At 44.5% G+C, this 18,279-nt stretch overlaps 1 protein-coding gene across 2 annotated transcripts in view; it reads left to right on the forward strand.

Annotated features, from left to right (window-relative positions):
• Positions 1-11,293, forward strand: part of LIMD1 (LIM domain containing 1) — a 56,116-nt gene extending 44,823 nt beyond the window's left edge. For both annotated transcript variants that reach the window (XM_045002997.1, XM_045002998.1), the window contains exons 7-9: positions 5,466-5,517; positions 6,293-6,361; positions 6,888-11,293. In XM_045002997.1, coding sequence (XP_044858932.1) covers positions 5,466-5,517; positions 6,293-6,361; positions 6,888-7,025 — 259 coding nt within the window. In that variant the 3' untranslated portion in view covers positions 7,026-11,293. The remainder of the gene's footprint in view (positions 1-5,465; positions 5,518-6,292; positions 6,362-6,887) is intronic.
• Positions 11,294-18,279: the final 6,986 nt, after the last annotated feature.

Below are 18,279 nucleotides of genomic sequence, written 5' to 3' on the forward strand. Positions count from 1 at the left end.
CCTTGGGTAAGTCACTTAACACCATCTGCAAAATTGATGTAATATTCACCTATCTCTCAGGGGAAATGTATGGTTCAGTTAGTTAATGTTTGTAAAGGAATAAGAACTAAATCAGCCCTGAAGTACTGGTAAATCCCTTTGAAGCCAATGGGAACTGCACTTCGTTACCCCAGGGGCTGACTCTGGCTTGTAAGAACCAGATATGATTAGGATGTTAGTGCTGAACGTGTGTGTGTGTGTGTGGTGGTGGGTTTTTTTGGGAGGTGGGGGTTAGTATCCACCTTTTTATATGGTTAGTCAATTAAACAAATGATGTATCATTTTTAAAAAATCGACTTGCAAATCACTAGTAATATACTATCTAGGGAGATTAAAGGGCCACTGTCATAGGTAATATTAGACCTACCAGTTGACATACACTTTGAGCCATTCACTTACTCCATTCTGGTGCCTGAATCCTCTTATGATCAAGGGGGGTATTGAAATATACAATAATCCTGCTCTCGGGTGCTTCATAGAATTGTCTTATGTTGTACTTGTGCTAAAGTTTTACTTTCTTGTAGATGTAACTACTACGATAAAGTAATGCACACTCTCCCTTGCACTTGAAATTATTTGAACCCACCCAAAATGCTATTCAAGCTTGATCCTGCCCCACTGCAATAAAATTGGGCCCCAGGTCTTTTAATATGTCTGTGCATGGATTATTCCTACGTCTAATTTTCCCTGTCCCCACTTCCACCTCTCTGAGTAGCCATTTTAAACAGTTGCCGCTTTTTTGTTTTTAGACAGATAATGCAATGCTATCCTAGTCCTACTTCCTAGCCCTTATTTAAGTGGGGTTCACTGTTCTTTCAAGAACTTCTTCAACCTGAAATCTACCCCTGAATGGCTGAATAATCTGCAGTAAACAGTACTTGTAGATGAAAAAGTAAATCCTAGAGCCAGACCATGAAATTTTTAAACATCCGGATCGCTTTTAAACAGAAAGCAATTTCCTACCTTTAACAATAGAAGAGCTGGCACTCTACTATTACAGTGTATGGCTTGTATGACCTAGTGATAGAAACTGCTCTGTTCTTCTTCGAGTGCTTGTTCACGTCAATTCCAATCAGGTGAGTGCGTGCCGCGTGCACGGACTTCGGAAAGTTTTTCCTTAGCAGCTCCCATCGGGTCGGCTGTGGAGCCTCCTGGAGTGGCACCTTCCTGGCGTTGGATATATGATCCTGCCGACCCGACCCCCCTTCAGTTCGTTCTTACCATCTGTGACGTCTGTTGGAACAGTGCCCACTTGCTCAGCAGGTGCTCCCTTAGTGTTCTCCTGTTAGTCATTCGAGTTTCAAGTTAGTGTTATAGTTAATTTAGTTCATAGTTGTATAGATAGTTTAGATAGTAGGTTGGGAGCAGGGTCTCTCTCTCACTCACTCACACACCCACCCTTGGGCTCTGGGGCATGCCACGAGCCCAAGGCTTTAATCCCTGAAGTGCTTGCAATAAGCCTGTGCCCATCAGTGACCCCTACAACTCTTGCTTAAAGTGTCTGGGAGAGGCGCACCAAACAGAGGTGCAAAATCTGCAGGGCTTTTCAGCCAAGAACCAAGAAGGAGCATGATTTCCACCTAAAACAACTTTTAATGAAATCCACTCTCCACCCACAGCCAGCTGCGGACTGCAGATTGGCACCAAGCGTGTCCGTACGGAGTGCTCAGGCATCTGTATGCGACACAGCACCAAGGAAGGACTCTAGCGCAAGAGACCCTCGGTACCGGCGCTCCCTGGCACCGCAGCCAGGAATAGCGGCCCGGCACTGCTCGACTTCCGCGGTGCCGCACAAGCGACTCAAGAAGGCTGAAAGGGGGCTCTCACTGGCCCCAAAAACCGCAGGACTGTCAGGGGATGCACGGGTGCACCCCAGAAACGACCCAGTGCAAAGTGGGCACGAGTCGGTGCCGTTGACTTCAGTGCCCCAGAGGGACCGTTGAGTCCGGCACGTAGCGACCCTCTGGCAGAGCAGTGTGAGGTGGAGGTGTTAGAGCCACCCTCTACCCCGGACACTTTTGAAGCTGCCAGAGACCTGATCGAGATGACAGCTGCACAGCTCCCGGTTCTCAGGGACAAGCCTCTGGTGCCGATAAACCAGTACTGTCTAGAGGCAAGCCTGCTATGATGCGGCACTCACAGTCCATGGCTTGGCACCATACCCAGCACTGCTCTCGGTCGCCTTTGCTGTGGCACCGCTCCCTGGCACCGAGCCCCACGACAGCACCTACGGCACGGCAACGCGATGCTCCCTCTTCCCGGCACTGATCCCTGGTGCCAACAGAGGACCGGCACCAACCCACGGCACTGGTCCTTCATCCTCAATCGCCAGAACCGGACACTCATTACTGGTCTCCATCGCCAGATCTCAGGCACCAGCCCCAGTGAGGTCATCATGGCACCAGTAGTTGGTGCATGGTCCCTCGGCGCAGCCATGGTCAATGTGACCAGGTTCCGCTTCCTCGGAGTCTGATACCAACTTGTTCTACTCGAGGCACAGTCGACATAGGTCTGAGAGGCAACAAAGGAGGGCGTCACTGACCTGGCAACCGTATTGGCAGCTGCTGGCACGATGGCCCTTTTGGACCTCCTGGGCTTACCCCCAGACCCAGGACACCTCTTCAAGGGGGTCAAAATCGGTAGCCTCAGAACACTGGCCACCCCACTCTCCCAGGGACAGGCCTTCGCCTCGGGGATCCGAGGCCACTCTGTCCCAGCTGCCCCTTCAAACTCCAGTTGCGGCCGAGGCAACTCCAACACAGGACCAGCTGCAGAGTCAGGCTACAGGGGCATGCACTGACCAAGAGGTCAGGGAGTTGGAGGGGCAGGAGGACCCGGTACCTCCTCTGGCCACCTTGTCTTCTTCCCCTGATGAAGCTGTGGCAGGGGTGTGAGCTTTGGGCCCTCCTCCAATTGACCATAGGGCACATCCTGCACTTACGTAGTCCGGAATGCCAGGCTGAGGCTCAGGCCACTCCAAGCGTGGCTCGCTTTGGCCTGTCGCCTGGGGCGCGACAGCCTGGACTCAGCAGTGATGGTGCCACAGCAAGTAATCGAGTCCCTCCATTGATGGCTCGACCCTCAGATGGTGTGCACAGGAGTTCCCCTCAACAGCCCTCCTTGTCCCTGGTAACGGACATGTCAGCGCTGGGCTGGGGGGGCACATCTGGGAGATCTCCGAACACAGGGCCCATGGTCAGAGAACAAGCTCTTACTCCATATCAGTATCGGGGAGCTCAGAGCGCTGCGACTGGCATGCCAAACTTTCCAGTCCCTACTGCAAGGCCAATGCATGGCAGTGATGACGGACAACACCACAGCCATGTTTTACATCAACAAGCAGGGTGGAGCTTAGTCCTCTCCGCTATGTTGGGAAGCCCTCCAGCTATGGGAGTTCTGCATAGCCCAGTCCATTCACCTGGAGGCGTCCTATCTCCCAGGCATGCAGAACGAAGGAGCGGACCACCTCAGCAGGTCCTTCTGCAATGACGAGTGGTCCAGATGTCATACACTCCATCTTCCAAAGGTGGGGATTTCCCCAACTCGATTTGTTTGCCATCCAGAGCAACAGAAAGTGCCCAACGTTCTTCTTCTTCCAGAAACACAGCCCGGGTTTGATCTCGGACACGTTCCTGCTGCTCTGGGGAGACCGCCTCATGTATGCCTTCCCACCGGTCCCACTCATACACAAGGTGCTGCTCAAGATCTGCAGAGACAAGGCAAAGGTAATCCTGCTGGCCCCAGCGTGGCCCCGTCAACATTGGTACACCACGCTTCTGGAGCTGTCAGTGGACAGCATGATAGTATTACAGCTCTATCCCGATCTGATATCACAGGACCACGGTCGCCTTCGCCACCCGGACCTCCAGTCCCTCCATCTTATGGCCTGGAAGCTTTATGGTTAAACCCGATGGAGCTCCTGTGCTCGGGACCATTGAGGGAGGCCCTACTAGGCAGCAGGAAACCATCCACCAAGGTCACTTATTTAGCTAAGTGGAAGAGGTTCACTTGCTGGTGTGCCCAGAATTACACACCTCTACTCCAGGTGCCTGTACCACTCATCCTGGAGTTTCTCCTACACCTGAAACAACAAGGCCTGGCAGCACCATCAGTTAAGGTACACCTCACTGCTATCTCAGCCTTCCATCTGGGAGCATCTGGATGTTCCGTATTCGCCAACCGCATGGTAGGGCGTTTCCTGAAGGGCCTGGACAGGTTACATCTGTTATGAGTTGGCCAAGGTCCCACCCCCTGCTATTATGGCACATTCTACAAGGGAACAAACCTCATCAGCTGTTTTCCTGGCCCAGGTCCTGATACAGGAGATCTGCAGAGCAGCAAGTTGGTCGTTGGTACATACGTTTACCATTCACTATGCTATCACCCAGCACTCCAGAGATGATGCGGCATTCAGCAGAGCGGCGCTCCAATCAGCGATTCTTTGACTCTGATCCCACCTCCGGGATAGAGCTTGGGAGTCACCTGATTGGAATTGATGTGAACAAGCACTTGAAGAAATAAAAACAGTTACTCACCTTCTCGTAACTGTTGTTCTTCAAGATATGTTCATGTCCATTCCAATACCCACCCTTCTTCCCCTCTGTCAGAGTAGCTGGCAAGAAGAAACTGAAGGGGGTTCATGTCAGCAGGGTCGTATATCCTGCGCCATGAAGGCACCACTCCAGGGGACTCCACAACCAACCCGACGGGAGCTGCTAAGGGAAAAAGTTTCCGATGTCCATGCACATAGTGCGTGCACACCTATTTGGAATGGACATAAACAACATATCTCAAAGAACAACAGTTACGAGAAGGTGAGTAACCGTTTTATCTGAGGGTCTGCAGCTACCAGTTTGGTATGGCTCCTTCTGAGAATAACTAGCCATGCTCACCACTCCTAAAAGTTTTCAGTTTTGAAAAACATGTCTAAACAGGTGCCCTTCCCTTCTAGAGAAAACAAAGTACTGAGAGTTGGCCTCAGAAATAGGTTCTCAAAAGTGTTTATTCCAAAATGGCAGTTCCTCAGATCAGAGCAGTTTCTGTCAGTCACACCAGGATATAACTGGCATAAATGACATTTTTTAATGGATCATGTACAATATTCATTGATAAATTCCATGATCTGGATGCTCCGTGCCTAGATGTATAAAAAATGTGTTGACTGGCCCTGGGATTTACTACTTCCTTCATAAGTAATATTTTCTGCAGATTGTGCAGCCATTCGAGCCAATATGAGGGCTATATGGTGGTATCCAGTTTGTTTACAAAATGAACTAACAAACACTTGGAATGAAAAGCTCTTCACACAACTATCCTTGCAGATAAAGTGAAAAACCACCTACTGCAGATTACCTCTTAGTCAGAACATACAAGCCTCTTTCATACAGATGGTATATTGTAACTGTAATTTCTCATTGCTCTTGTAGAGTTTTAGCTCCAAAATGTGCAGCATGTGGACATCCCATTCTGCCGACTGAGGTAAGAACCTTTTTTGCTATTGCTTACAATTCTTACTCCACTGCTTTCCTGGGGACCCCTTGGATCATGCCATTTTTTTCCTTCATGCTTGACTCTCTGTCAGACTGAATCTTTTCCTGGCTCACAAGAGCTGTACGTTGTTTCCTCCAGAGTATTGCCTTCACAGCAATCTCAGCCTCTGTTGGCCCAAGGTTAAAGTGAAGTGTCTGAGACTCAGTAGTTCCTTTGCTTGATAGTTCAGTTTGCTATCACTGGGTTAATCTGCTCTTTTCACTTTCTGAGAGATTTTATTGCTGTTACTGGTAGGTCAAACTAACTTGTCCCTTAGTCAATACCAAGTTGCTGATTTTGAAGAGTGTTCCACGTATGAAGGAGTGCCCTCGACTAGAATTGAGTTCTTATTCATCATCATCTTGTTAATTTGGTGTCTTTTGGTAGAACCAGTTAAAAATGCTGACACTTTCTCAGAAATGTGAAATATTGGAGGATTTCACATACTCCTTGCTGTATCCATTTGGGATTGACTTGGCCAGCAGAAATCTTTCTTTTAGTCTCTGATATTCAGTTTTCCAGGGATGCCTACAATAGATTGATGACGAAGCTTTGCTGAAAGCAGATCTGCAGATGGCAGGCTTTATTTGAGGTTTTCTACCAGTGGCCCACATGCATTTGTTCAATATCCACATTGCTGCAGGAAGAAATTCACAGAACCCATGTGTCCCATCCTCCTTTACCCGCCATCTGTTTAATATATTATTTGCTTTAATATTTACAGGGGTCCGATGAGACAATTCGGGTTGTGTCCATGGACAAGGATTACCACGTGGAATGTTATCACTGTGAGGTGGGTCAACAGCTTTCTAAGGGCAAAGTGAAAAAATACTATTTTAAAAAGAAACAAAATACGCAGGTATCTTGGGAACTCAGCTGATCAGCAACTGCAATCTCATGTTGTTAAGTTCCTACAGCAGTTATTAACTGCTGAAAAATGTCCAACATAATATGTCTAGGGACTTCAATGGAATAAAACAGTTGTGAATCCAGCCTAGAGTTTTTAAGAAAAATGCTAGTGTATTTAAGATGTATAGGGACATAACTCACCATCAGATCTAAGTAATAAAGAAAAACTACTAAACCAGACTAATCTTACTGTGCTGGAGGTTGAATCTTACAGATGCTTATGATGGATACTTTCCTGCCCATGAGAAATCTAGGTACCAGGGGATTATTTTGAAAGAGCTGTCAACAGTTTAAGTGCTCATGTCCTTATCAGGGAATTGATCTCCTTTAAATACTGGTGTCAGGTACTAGCTGGTTCTTGCAGCAGAAAGCAAATATACATTTTAATAGCCACTCTGGTCTTTTTGTAGGATTGTGGAATGGAACTCAATGATGAAGATGGACATCGCTGTTATCCGCTAGATGAACATTTGCTTTGTCACTCCTGTCACCTGAAGCATATAGAAAAAGGCACAGCTCCAGCAGCTATGTACCAGCATCACTACTAGTCAGTACTGCTAATTCCAAGAATTAGCCTGTCAGAGGACTTGTTACAGTTCACATTTTTCCCCAGTTGATTTCCAGTATGCATTTTCCCCAATCAGTAGTTTACAGTAAGAGGATACAGAGACATTATCTAGATTTTTTTTCAAGGTTTGTATGTATGTGAGCTCTACTCGTATCACAAATACGTGTATTTGAACATGTAATGTTTTCCAGGCTGGTCGATTTATTTTCCCGTGCCTTTTTCTGATCTCAAAAGCTCTGTACTTTCACTTGGGAAGATTTTTCAGTAGAAGTACAACCACCTATCACATCAGTGAGTTCATATCATGTCATGCACAATTAATAAGCCACAGACCTCTCTACCTGCCTGCTGAGAACATTTCTTCAGTCTGTGAAGTGGTTTCTGACAAGCATGTTTCATCAAATCCCCCAAGGATATCAGCTTATTAATACTAATTCTTAGACTCTTTATAATTCTTTAGAAAAAGGGCTCTGTCCACAAAAGCACATTCAGACCTTTCAGTTTGTTCCCAGAACTCCGATGCCAGCCTGGCTGTGAAATGGTTGTGATGCAGAATAGCAATCTGAGCACAAACCAGGCATCTCACTTGGCTGCTGAATGTCCACATCCCAACAGTTATTTTTTTTTAAACTGGAGCAAGATATACAAAGCCATTTTGGCAAATATGGTCACCTGTGCTGCTGCTTGTGCATTAGCATGGTACACTAGGATAACTTTATACAACAAAGTCTGAGCAGCAAATTACATTTGAAAATATCTGGATGCTGAAAATATGTACGTGAGGGCAATCTAGCTCCCATTATCTCTTGCAGAAGTCACTTTAGAAAAGAGCTCTGTGCACACAGACACTTCCTAAGCTTTTCATTTTGTCCATGGAGCTCAGACATCAACACTGCTGTGAAAAAGGTGTGAGTCAGGAGGGCTCTGTACTCACTTCCACAGTGTTTATGCAGCTCAGACCTATTTCATAATTATGCCCATTTAGAGTTCTGGGAACAGATTCAAGAGCATGATGAAGGCTTTATGTTTGCACAGATTTAGAGCCTAACTCTGCAACCATCACTTGTGAGTAAGCCCATTGACACACATGGATTTGCTCACATGAATAAGGATTACTTACGTGAACAGGGCTTGCAGGATTAGATCCTTATTGTTTTTGTTCTGTTCAGAAAGCAAAAATGGCAGATGTTTTTCCTTTTTAAACACCCATGCCTTTTAATCAAAGAAACTGCCTCCCAATGGGTGCACAGCTATGTGTGTGTTAAATATGTGATGGGTATTATTTGCAGTACACATACTGTGCGTACTAAAACTTTGCAGAAACTGGTATACAGGTACATTTTTTTTATTTAAAAAACCAGCTGTTTCGTGTCTGTGAACTGACATCCCCAACGTATCCTAAGTGTATTGAAGACTAATTAAATACTAACAATCCTTTTGCATCAGAGCTAAGCTATTTATTCAACCCTGTTTGATAGTATGGTGTACGGTTTCCTCCAAGATCCACCATGAAACAGTGCTGACTGAATTAGCTAACCAGTGGTAACTACATTCCAGGAATGAGCCGGAGCAAAGTAGTAATACTCTTCAACCAAACATCTCTTCCAGTAACAACTTTCTGTTGCTAGCTAATTGCTTGAAGTTAAAAAATATAGGGCCAGATTCTGCCACTCTTACTCCCATTGAATAGTATTTTACTCCAGGAGTAGTCCTACTGAAATGAATGGAGGAATAAAGTATTACTCAGCTAACAGTGGCAGAATCTGGCTCATGTTTGATGATATTCTAATATATACATTTCTCCCGCTCCTGCCCCTCCATTTTTCTCCCCCAGTATCCTTAGCCTAGAGCTGAGAGGAGCCAATCCTGAAAGGTGAGAAGTGCTTCCTACAAATTGCTGAGTGTGCTCAACTTCACTTTGCAGAATTGGGCCCAGCTGTTTTTTTTGTTTTTCACCGAATGTCACGAGAGGGGCATTTTGTCCCACAAAGCAATAGCTCTCAGCATCCCAGCCAAAGTCACCCTCTGTCACTATTTCCAATGACAACAGTAACTCCCAGGTGAAGCAGTCACTCTGTCGTGAGGACAGATAGGGCTCTTTCAAAGCTATTGATAATGCTGTTCCCTGTTTCTTGTGGTAGAGGATGCAAGAAAGCAGTGCAGATTGCTCCATTTGCCTGGGGACCATGAGACAAGCAACTTTCCCATCTCCCCACTCTCCTTTCATCCACCCCTCTTTCTTCCTCTCTCTCTTATGCACACGCTATCTCTAAGGTTGTCTAGATTAGTGGAGAAAACTTTTGCTGGGTGTTTAACACCTTAAAATATTAATCTGCATTAACAATTTACTACATATGCTCATTTGCCACAATGCGAGTAGAAATAAACAGAACCCAGCAAGCGTACTCAGTGGGGAGGGCATTGGTTTAACACCTGCAGGGGAGAACTATGATGCGATTAGTAGTGATGGGCAGGTTTCCAATCCGATGCCTCAGTTTGCCCTGACTGCCCTGCTCTGGCCAGAAACCAGGCAAGGCTCTGGACTCTGCTGATCTGACCGAGCCCTGGGCCAAAATCAAACACCCCTACAGAGTGCAGCAAACTGATTTTTATGACCCCTCCATTAGGTGAATGCCTCTGCATGTACTTCATTGTGACTGCTGCCCTTTGGGACGATGCCACTGGAATAAGGTTGGCAAGCAAGTCCTATAACGAAGACCAGAAAGGATGGTTGGTTAGGGCTGTTCAGCAAGTTATTGAACAAGTGGGGTAGTTTAGCTCTGAAGCCCCAATATCCCCAAAGACTTACAGCCTCCAGATGAGTGAGGGAGGAATATTATTCAGGACTGGTAGTCACTGCATTAGTATTGAGAGAAACATTCCTATGCTAGTCCCCTTGACTCTGAGGCATGATGGGGAGTTTTACTGTTGATTTCAGCAGGAGCAGAATCAGCTCCAAGTTGTACAAGAACTAGAACATGGAACTGGAGGGCTCAATATGCACCTATTGAACAACAGGGAGGGGGAGGGGGCATGCTAATGCAGCAGCAGTGCTATACACACAAAGGCTGAGCCAGGTGTAGTAACACGTAAGGACCAAATCCTATCAGGTGCTGAGCACCCTCCACTTCATTTACCTTAGTGGAAGTGGAGGCTGCTCAGCTCTGCAGAGGATCCAAGCCTGTAGTGCTTGCAGCCACACTCAGTAGGTGTTTGAAAAAAGCAGTTGCAATCTAAGATTGCGCCAAGGTGCTTGGGTGGGAAGCAGTGTAAATTGGCAACTAATGAACATCACTAACTATTCCTTGTAAACTAAAGCATTCTGACCGGAGAATATATGAATAACTTTCATAGGGATGAGGCATAAATGCCAGGCCTGGCACTACTGCTCTACCCTCAAGAGATCAGCAATCCCATGGCTAAGTTTTATTAGTGATACTGACTTTCAGAAAGCCACTGGTATGCATGCGTTTCTGGTCACAATGTGGGGAAGATGTGAAAACACTAACAAGAACTGGACTCTCTTTTAAACACAATAGACTCGTCAGTCATTTAGGGCAACATCTGCGTGATGCAGAATAGAGATGATTGGGTTATTTTGGGCTGCAGTCAGACCAGAGGAAAAGCAATCTCACAAGAAGTCTGCTGCTTGTTGATTTAAAAATATACCCATGGAAAACTAGTCAATGATACTCAAGTACTGGACAACTTACTATTCAATAGATATTGGCGGCTTCTCCTTGGGTTTAAACTGTCACTCTCCTTTCTAACACGAAGAGGGGAGGGAAATGAGAGAATGAAAAGTTACTCTGTGGAAAGCCTCTCTTGGCCTGTCATTCTGCTGTGAGTTACACTGGAGAAGATTTCTCTGAACTGATGGAAAATTCAGCCTCCGGTTCCACATGGTGTCTTGTTTCTCACGTGAGCAATCCCAGAGTCCTCATCATTGGGGAAATGGAGGATTGTCCTACTTTCATTGTTAAAGTTCTATAAATTATGAGTGATGTGAACTTTTTTTTTCTCCTGGTGTGTTTACAGAGAGCTAGGCAGCAGCATTAAGCAACTGGGAATGGAGTGTATATGTTTGTGTTTTTTGAAGCTAAAGTGTACTGAATAATTGCTCACCTACCTGTTTTAACTTGTACTGTTTGATCTTTGTCAGTCTGAATTAATTCAAGATGCTTTTTGTTCCTGTTATTTGGAGGAAGATATTTACTGGTTTGTTTTAAAGTCTGATGTTCATTTTCATCTCTGAGTTAGTTACTTGCCAAGGCCCTCTTCCCCTCTGAATGAAGTGGACACAGCAGATTTCACTGGAAGGTGTGTGTGTGTGTGTGTGTGTGTGTAGAGGGCTGCCTTTGCAGCAGTATCTCCTCCTAGCCCTGTAACCCATGGAACTCCCTCTACAAGTACTCTGCAGGATTTGGAGGGATGGTAGTGGCAAGAGCTTGTCCTCATCACATTCTCCCCTTCCCAGGCTGTGGATATCTGAACCTATGCTGTAGTGGCCCCAGGTCTGCACCTGTCTCTGCCAGGGGGTTTTATGCAGGCTGGGGAGTCTGAAAGCTGTGCTGTCAGGGGAGAGGGAGGACCAGGACCTCTGAGGAACTGTGGATTTCCTTCCTCAGGGACCCTGGAGATCTGTGGGATGAGAGGCCCCACTATCTGCCCTCAAACACCTCCCTCAAGGGAAGAATACCAGGAAACTCTGAGCCTGCACGGTGCTAAGCAGCCTACCTCCCATGGACTTCACGGGGAATTGAGGGCACTCAGCACTTTGCAAGACCAAGCTTTCTGCAAGGTCAACCTGGCAGATTTTCCTGGGCCACCTGTACCTTTTGCCATGGGCATTTTGGCAGGAGAGGAAGAGTAGGTCTTAAGCAGTTTAAAGCTGCCTCTGTGGAGAGGTACGAGCAAGATGGAGCTCTCGCAAAAAGTGTGACAAATTCTGGCTTATTACTTGGCTTATAAACATCATCTCTCTTCTCTTAACGTGCATGTGTAATCTTTTGTTAAACAAGCTCTTGAAAGCAGCAGTATGCTCTGAAAGAGTCTAGTCCCGGGTTAGGCAACCTATAGCACACGTGCTAAAGGCAGCACGCGAGCTGATTTTCAGTGGCACTCACACTGCCCTTGTCCTGGCCACAGGTCCGAGGGGCTCTGCATTTTAATTTAATTTTAAATTAAGCTTCTTAAACATTATAAAAACCTTATTTACTTTACCTACAACAATAGTTTAGTTATATATTATAGACTTATAGAAAGAGACCTTCTAAAAACGTTAAAATGTATTACCGGCATGTGAAACCTTAAATTAGAGTGAATAAATGAAAACTCGGTACACCACTTCTGAAAGGTTGCTGACCCTTGGTCTAGTCTTTACCTGCGGAAACAGCTTTGCTGTTTTAATTTGCTTTTAGGGTAAAAGGACGTTTTGAAGTCTCCATTTTGCATATGATTATTCATTACAGCCAAATACTTATTTAAATGAGAAATATGTAGGGTTTGCTTTAAAAAACCAGGGTTTAATAGATTTTTAACTCAACTCATACCTTTAAACACATACATTATTATTTAGAAGACTGATATTGGCTTAAACTGGGATTTTTGCATAAAACATGGGGCAAGACGAAAAACTGCAGTAAAGACATTTGTGTGTGTTTTTAAAATAACAGCATGAAAAGTAGTTAGGGTCTAAAAGACTCACAAAACTGCAGTGGCTACTAAAAGAAACAGCGGGCCCAATCCTGTGCCACTGCAGTCCAATGGAGATTTGTCATTTATTTCAATGGGAGCAGAATTGGGTCCTTGTTTAAAGAACACTTACACTTGCTACGGAAAAGTTGTCCTTTTTTCATAACTTCACCATGTTGGCCCAATCCTGCAGATGCTCTGAATGTAGAACTGCTATTGATTTTGGCGACAGTTCTGCTTATGGGCTGGCTGCCAAACTGATCCTGATGCTATGAAATCTCTCTCTCCTTTGAAGGGGTATGTTTGTATTTAACTTTATGTATATGAGTTGTCTTATTGGAGTTAGTGGGCCTACTCGCGTACCCTGAAGTAAAATATGAGTGTATAAGTTTTTGCAGGATCAGGGCCAAAATTATTTAATGTATACATGATGCAGGCATGGGAATAAATGGTATACAATTTGTTTTAAATGGTCATTTTAAATATACCGGGGCCTCTTTGTTTAAGTAACTTAAACAGTGGGTGCTCATTTAAAAACAAAAAAACAAAAAAAACAGCATGTTGTCAAACAATGCTCTGGGTTTGGGTGGGAGACACAGGGTGCTTAAGGTAAGAGAGGAGCCAAAAGTCTTTGTGGGGGGAAATTGTTCATCTTATTACCATAAAATTAGTTAACAGATTTTTTTCAGATTTGTTTTCTGCCCACTCTATAGAGTGGACACAGCTCTGCTCCCTCTGACTTCAGGGCAAGGACTCTCAGGCCCCAAAAGCAAAACACCGTGTATCCTTCTTCTGTCTTTGTGTACATCTGTGGCATTACAGGGGGATTGTGCTTTGTATAATAGAACTGCCAGGTATATTATGTCACTGAGACCTCACCGTGGTGATAGCAAGTATCTCTAGGGTTTCCAGGCAAGCTTTTTTGTAGGTGAATGTGGGATTCACTGGTCCTTGCTTATACTGGGCTGCATTATTGTGTAATACTGATGAAGTCAATGTCATTACAATAGGGATGGATTGAATCAACAACATATGCTGCCCCCATCTTAAAAACTGACTGAACATCTGAATCTGGCAGTGAGAGTCAGAAGACTTTCCCTTCTCCCATCACATGGCAAGTCCACTTTCTATGACACTGGTTATATGGCACTGTTGTGTACACCTAAGAGAAGCAGATCTAGCAGTCTGCGTTCTCTGGTGGGCTTTGGAAATACCCACCTTTTGAAACAGCCCCTCAGAGGGCTCATAGGGAAATAAACTGACTGAGGAGAATCAAATTCAGGCTTCTCTAGCATTAAAATTCCTGAGCCCACTAAAAGGGAAACAGGAGATTGTGCAGCAGAGTGCACCACCTCCCAGCCCAAGGAAAGAAGTTAGGCATAATTTCTGCCCTAGGTGGAAAATATAATGTATAATCTAGTGCTGTTAGATGATAGTTACCTCACAGAGACTGTGTCCCATATATTCTAGTGTTTGCTGCAAAGATGAATGAATAACTTGCTTCCAGAACTATTTTTATGCCCTTACTAATAGTGAATCTTATTCCCAATGCAGCTGGTCTGCAGTATACACCCACACTTGAACTCAGGCACACACAGGAATTACACTGCTTTCTACTCCAGAAAGTAAATCCAGAACCCAGGTGGAAATACTGAATGGTACTAATTTTTGTTGCCTCAAAACTCAGATCCAGAAGAGAGTGTACTAGAACCTCTGTTGGTGTAACTAACCTCGGCTACATGTGAATGTTTTTTTTTCTTCTATGCTGTTAAATATTTATAATGAAGGCCTGTAGCAATGGCAAACCTTTTGGCCTGCTGTGATTTCAGTGATTAAAAAGAATATAATACAATAACACTGAGTCAGAATTCTTTTCTAACGTGATTACTGTATATTGCTTTAGTCAGGTCAGAAATTGAGGGGGAGCAATTTATATTGTAAATGGGGGCGGATTGGGTCAGCTGGATCTGTAATGAAAAACAAATATTTGATGAAACAAAAGTTTTATCTTTAGGCCTTTATACTTCAGCGGACACAGATTCCAACCACAATTCATCCCTCATTCCTCCCCTCCTCCAATTTCAACATAGAAACCTAGCTCAGGCTTAGTCCATCCTTTTAGTAACCATGTCCTCTGTCCCTGTAGCAGTCTCCTGCAGGCAGTTATTGTTCTAAGGTTTCCTTCTGAGTGCTAGCTAGAGCCTCTTGCTCTCCTTGGTACTATAAATATTTTCCTAAAAGCATTCTTGATCTTTTCAAAAAAGTTCTTTAGACTATGTTTATTCTGAAGTGTCTCATTTATTTTCACACCTGACTTAAAGGTACATCGTCTTTTCTCTCATGCACAGATCTCCTCCCTGTTATTTTGGGACACTTCATTTTAAAATTGGTCCAGTGTCACCTTGAAGCATCTGATGTTGTCTTGAGCACAAATATTTCACTAATCGTGCCTCACCTGGACTGGAATTCCCTGTTCACTGAAAAATCTTCAATTTTTGACTTTTTCACTTTTCAACATGATTGACTCTGGCAGGGTACTACCTAAAACTATGCCTGTAAGAAAATATTTTCCATTTTTTGGAGAGAAAATAGTAGGGAGAAAAATTAGCTGCACCAGTTTGTTGATACAGGGGGTTATCACCACACCATGGGTGTACTGTTAGGTACAAATCTAAGCCTATTTACTTTTTTTTTTAATTGGGAATAATAATTACATTGTCAGAGTGCAGTACCACTTTAAAGTGCCATATAACTTGTGTTACTACAGAATTACTATTATTAAAGGAGAAAACTTGCATGTTATTTTTGTATGAATCCTGATAGCCTGGCAGAACTGAAGAAGCCTCACTGACTTGTCAACTCCTAATTAGACCCTCCTTGTCCACCATTACTCCTGAACTTTCCCTGCAACAGACTAAGGGCTTGGCTACACTTGCAAGTTGCAGCGCTGGTAGAGGCTTTCCAGCGCTGCAATTAGTAACCGTCCACACCTGCAAGGCACATCCAGCACTGCAACTCCCTGGCTGCAGCGCTGGCTGTACACCTGGCCAGGTTGGGGTGTAGTGATTGCAGCGCTGGTGATCCAGCGCTGCTCATCAAGTGTGGACACACACCAGCGCTTTTATTGGCCTCCAGGGAATAAGGAGATATCCCAGAATGCTTTTAACTAAATTACTCTTTGTTTTGTTATGCAGCCTCTCTTTGTTTTGTTGTGAACTCCGATCGGAGCTCCGTTGAACTGCTTATCTAAAAAATAAACACTGATCACAGCAAACAGGAGCTATCTGTACCTGGCTGTGAACGATCAAATGAGAGGCAAGCAGTTTGCTTGACAGAGAAACAGCGTTGGATGCAGGCTGTTTGCAATTAAGACTAAGGGTTCGCGAACATTTTGTGATTTTTAAATCCAGGAAGCTAACACACAGTGTTGGCTCCAAAAATCCACTCACTCTATCTTCCCCGCTCCCTGTCACAGTACACCACCCTCCACCCCCCTCTTTTGAAAAGCACGTTGTTGCCACTTGAATGCTGGGATAGCTGCCCATAATGCAGCACTCCCAACAGAGCTGCAAATGTGGCCACACACCAGCGCTGGTAGCTGTGAGTGTGGCCACACACCAGCGCTGGCCCTGCACAGCTGCACGACCAGCGCTGTAACTCCCAGCGCTGCAACTTTCAAGTGTAGCCAAGCCCTAGAAGTCCTTTGGATGACTTGTCTATTCTGTGGTCACAGGGTCTGATGACAGCTTGAGTAGCCACACACAAGCTGGCTTTAATCTAGCTACCTCAGGTCCCAGAGCAGTGAAACTGCTGTGTGCATGTTTCAGTGCAGGCAGTACAAGCCTGCCCAGGACCCTGGCTAATTACTCCTGGGACTAGCCCGTGCTGAAGCAGCTTTGGGACCTGAGCTAAATTAATGCTTATCTACAGTGATGCAAGTAGAAATCACTTTTTCCTGGTACTGTACTGCACTCATGGGAGGGGGGCATGTGACAAGGGGGGGGGCATGTGACATCCCCACGTGACCCTCCACGTGACTCCTCCCCAGCCTGCGCCTCCCATGCTCTCCCCATCCCCTCCGACACCCCCTTTACCTGACTAAAATTTTACAACTTCATCTGTTAACCTGCTATACGGGTTTTTAAGTTTGCAGATCTGTGAACCTCTGCCTCTTTGAGGTTTTATTATTATTTATTTATTTATTTATTATTTTGTTGGCCATAATGTGAGAGGGTATCCTCTCTGCCTCTGCTCATGAGGTAGCAATCTTCTGAACACCAGTTAGAAGGAATTTTTTTTTCAGTAATTGTGGACTGATTCTTTTCTCTTAGAAAGCATGTAATTTTTTCAGGTACACACTGATTAACACAAAACAATTGAGGCTGTTAAACTTTCTTCAAATTCCATAGAAAATTAAGTTTAGGTATATTTTCCAGTACAGTGGTGAAATGGGTGTTTATATTTACAAACATCAACATGTTTAACTAAAAGCAGCAAAGAGTCCTGTGGCACATAGACTAACAGATGTATTGGAGCATTAGCTTTCGTGGGTGAATACCCACTTTGTCAGATGCATGATTAACTACTCACTTGCCCCCCGCCCCCCAGATATGTAGTATTCAGTCTGTTTATATGGACTATGGGAGTTGGTGAGGAGCCATTTCAGCATATGTATGACTTGTTAAAAGACAAATTTTAAGTAGAACTGTATCCTAAACTGCTTTATGGTATTGTACCCAAACATTGCATTTCAATGGGGGAGTCATCTTCCTTTATAGGAACTGAACAGACTCCTGAAACTCGTGCCACAAAAGTGGTCCATAGATATGCAAATAGTCCCATTATCTTCAATGACAGGTTTCAGAGTAGTAGCCATGTTAGACTGTATCTGCAAAAAAGAACAGGAGTACTAATTAAGATAAGCTATTATCAGCAGGAGGAAAAAAACTTTTGTAGTGATAATCAAGATGTCAAAGGTTTTCTCCTGCTGATAATAGCTCATCTTAATTAATTAGCCTCTTAGAGTTGGTTTTCATGTTCTCTGTATGTATATCTATCTCCTCACTATATGTTCCATTCCATACATCTGATGAAGTGGGCTAGAGCCCACAAAAGCTTATGCTCAAATAAATGTGTTAGTCTCTAAAGTGCCACAAGTACTCCATTATCTTCAGTGGGAATGATTAAGGGTTTACAGGATTAGGTTCCAAGTTCATAAATTGTTCTGGATGAAACTGACAATGCCTGAGCTGTCAGATCAGAAGGAGCTTCCTTCCAATAAAGGTGGGCAGATGTGTGATAAGTCTTAGCTCTGTTGCTAAGATGAGGAACATATTTTCAGCGAAGTTCTCGAAGTTCTCTGCAGATTCCTGAGGCAGCCGGTTTAAGCGTCCGGCATTATAATCTTCACTTACAGTTCTCTCACCCACAAAGCTGGAAAATGGGGCATTTGTTTTCTTTGTTTTGCTGTTCAAGTTCCAGTTAACAAAATTCATATTAGACTAGTGTGGCTGCAGAGAAGAATTCTATGTACACTGGAG

Source organism: Mauremys mutica, chromosome 2 (assembly GCF_020497125.1).
Source record: "Mauremys mutica isolate MM-2020 ecotype Southern chromosome 2, ASM2049712v1, whole genome shotgun sequence".
NCBI lineage: Eukaryota > Metazoa > Chordata > Testudines > Geoemydidae > Mauremys > Mauremys mutica.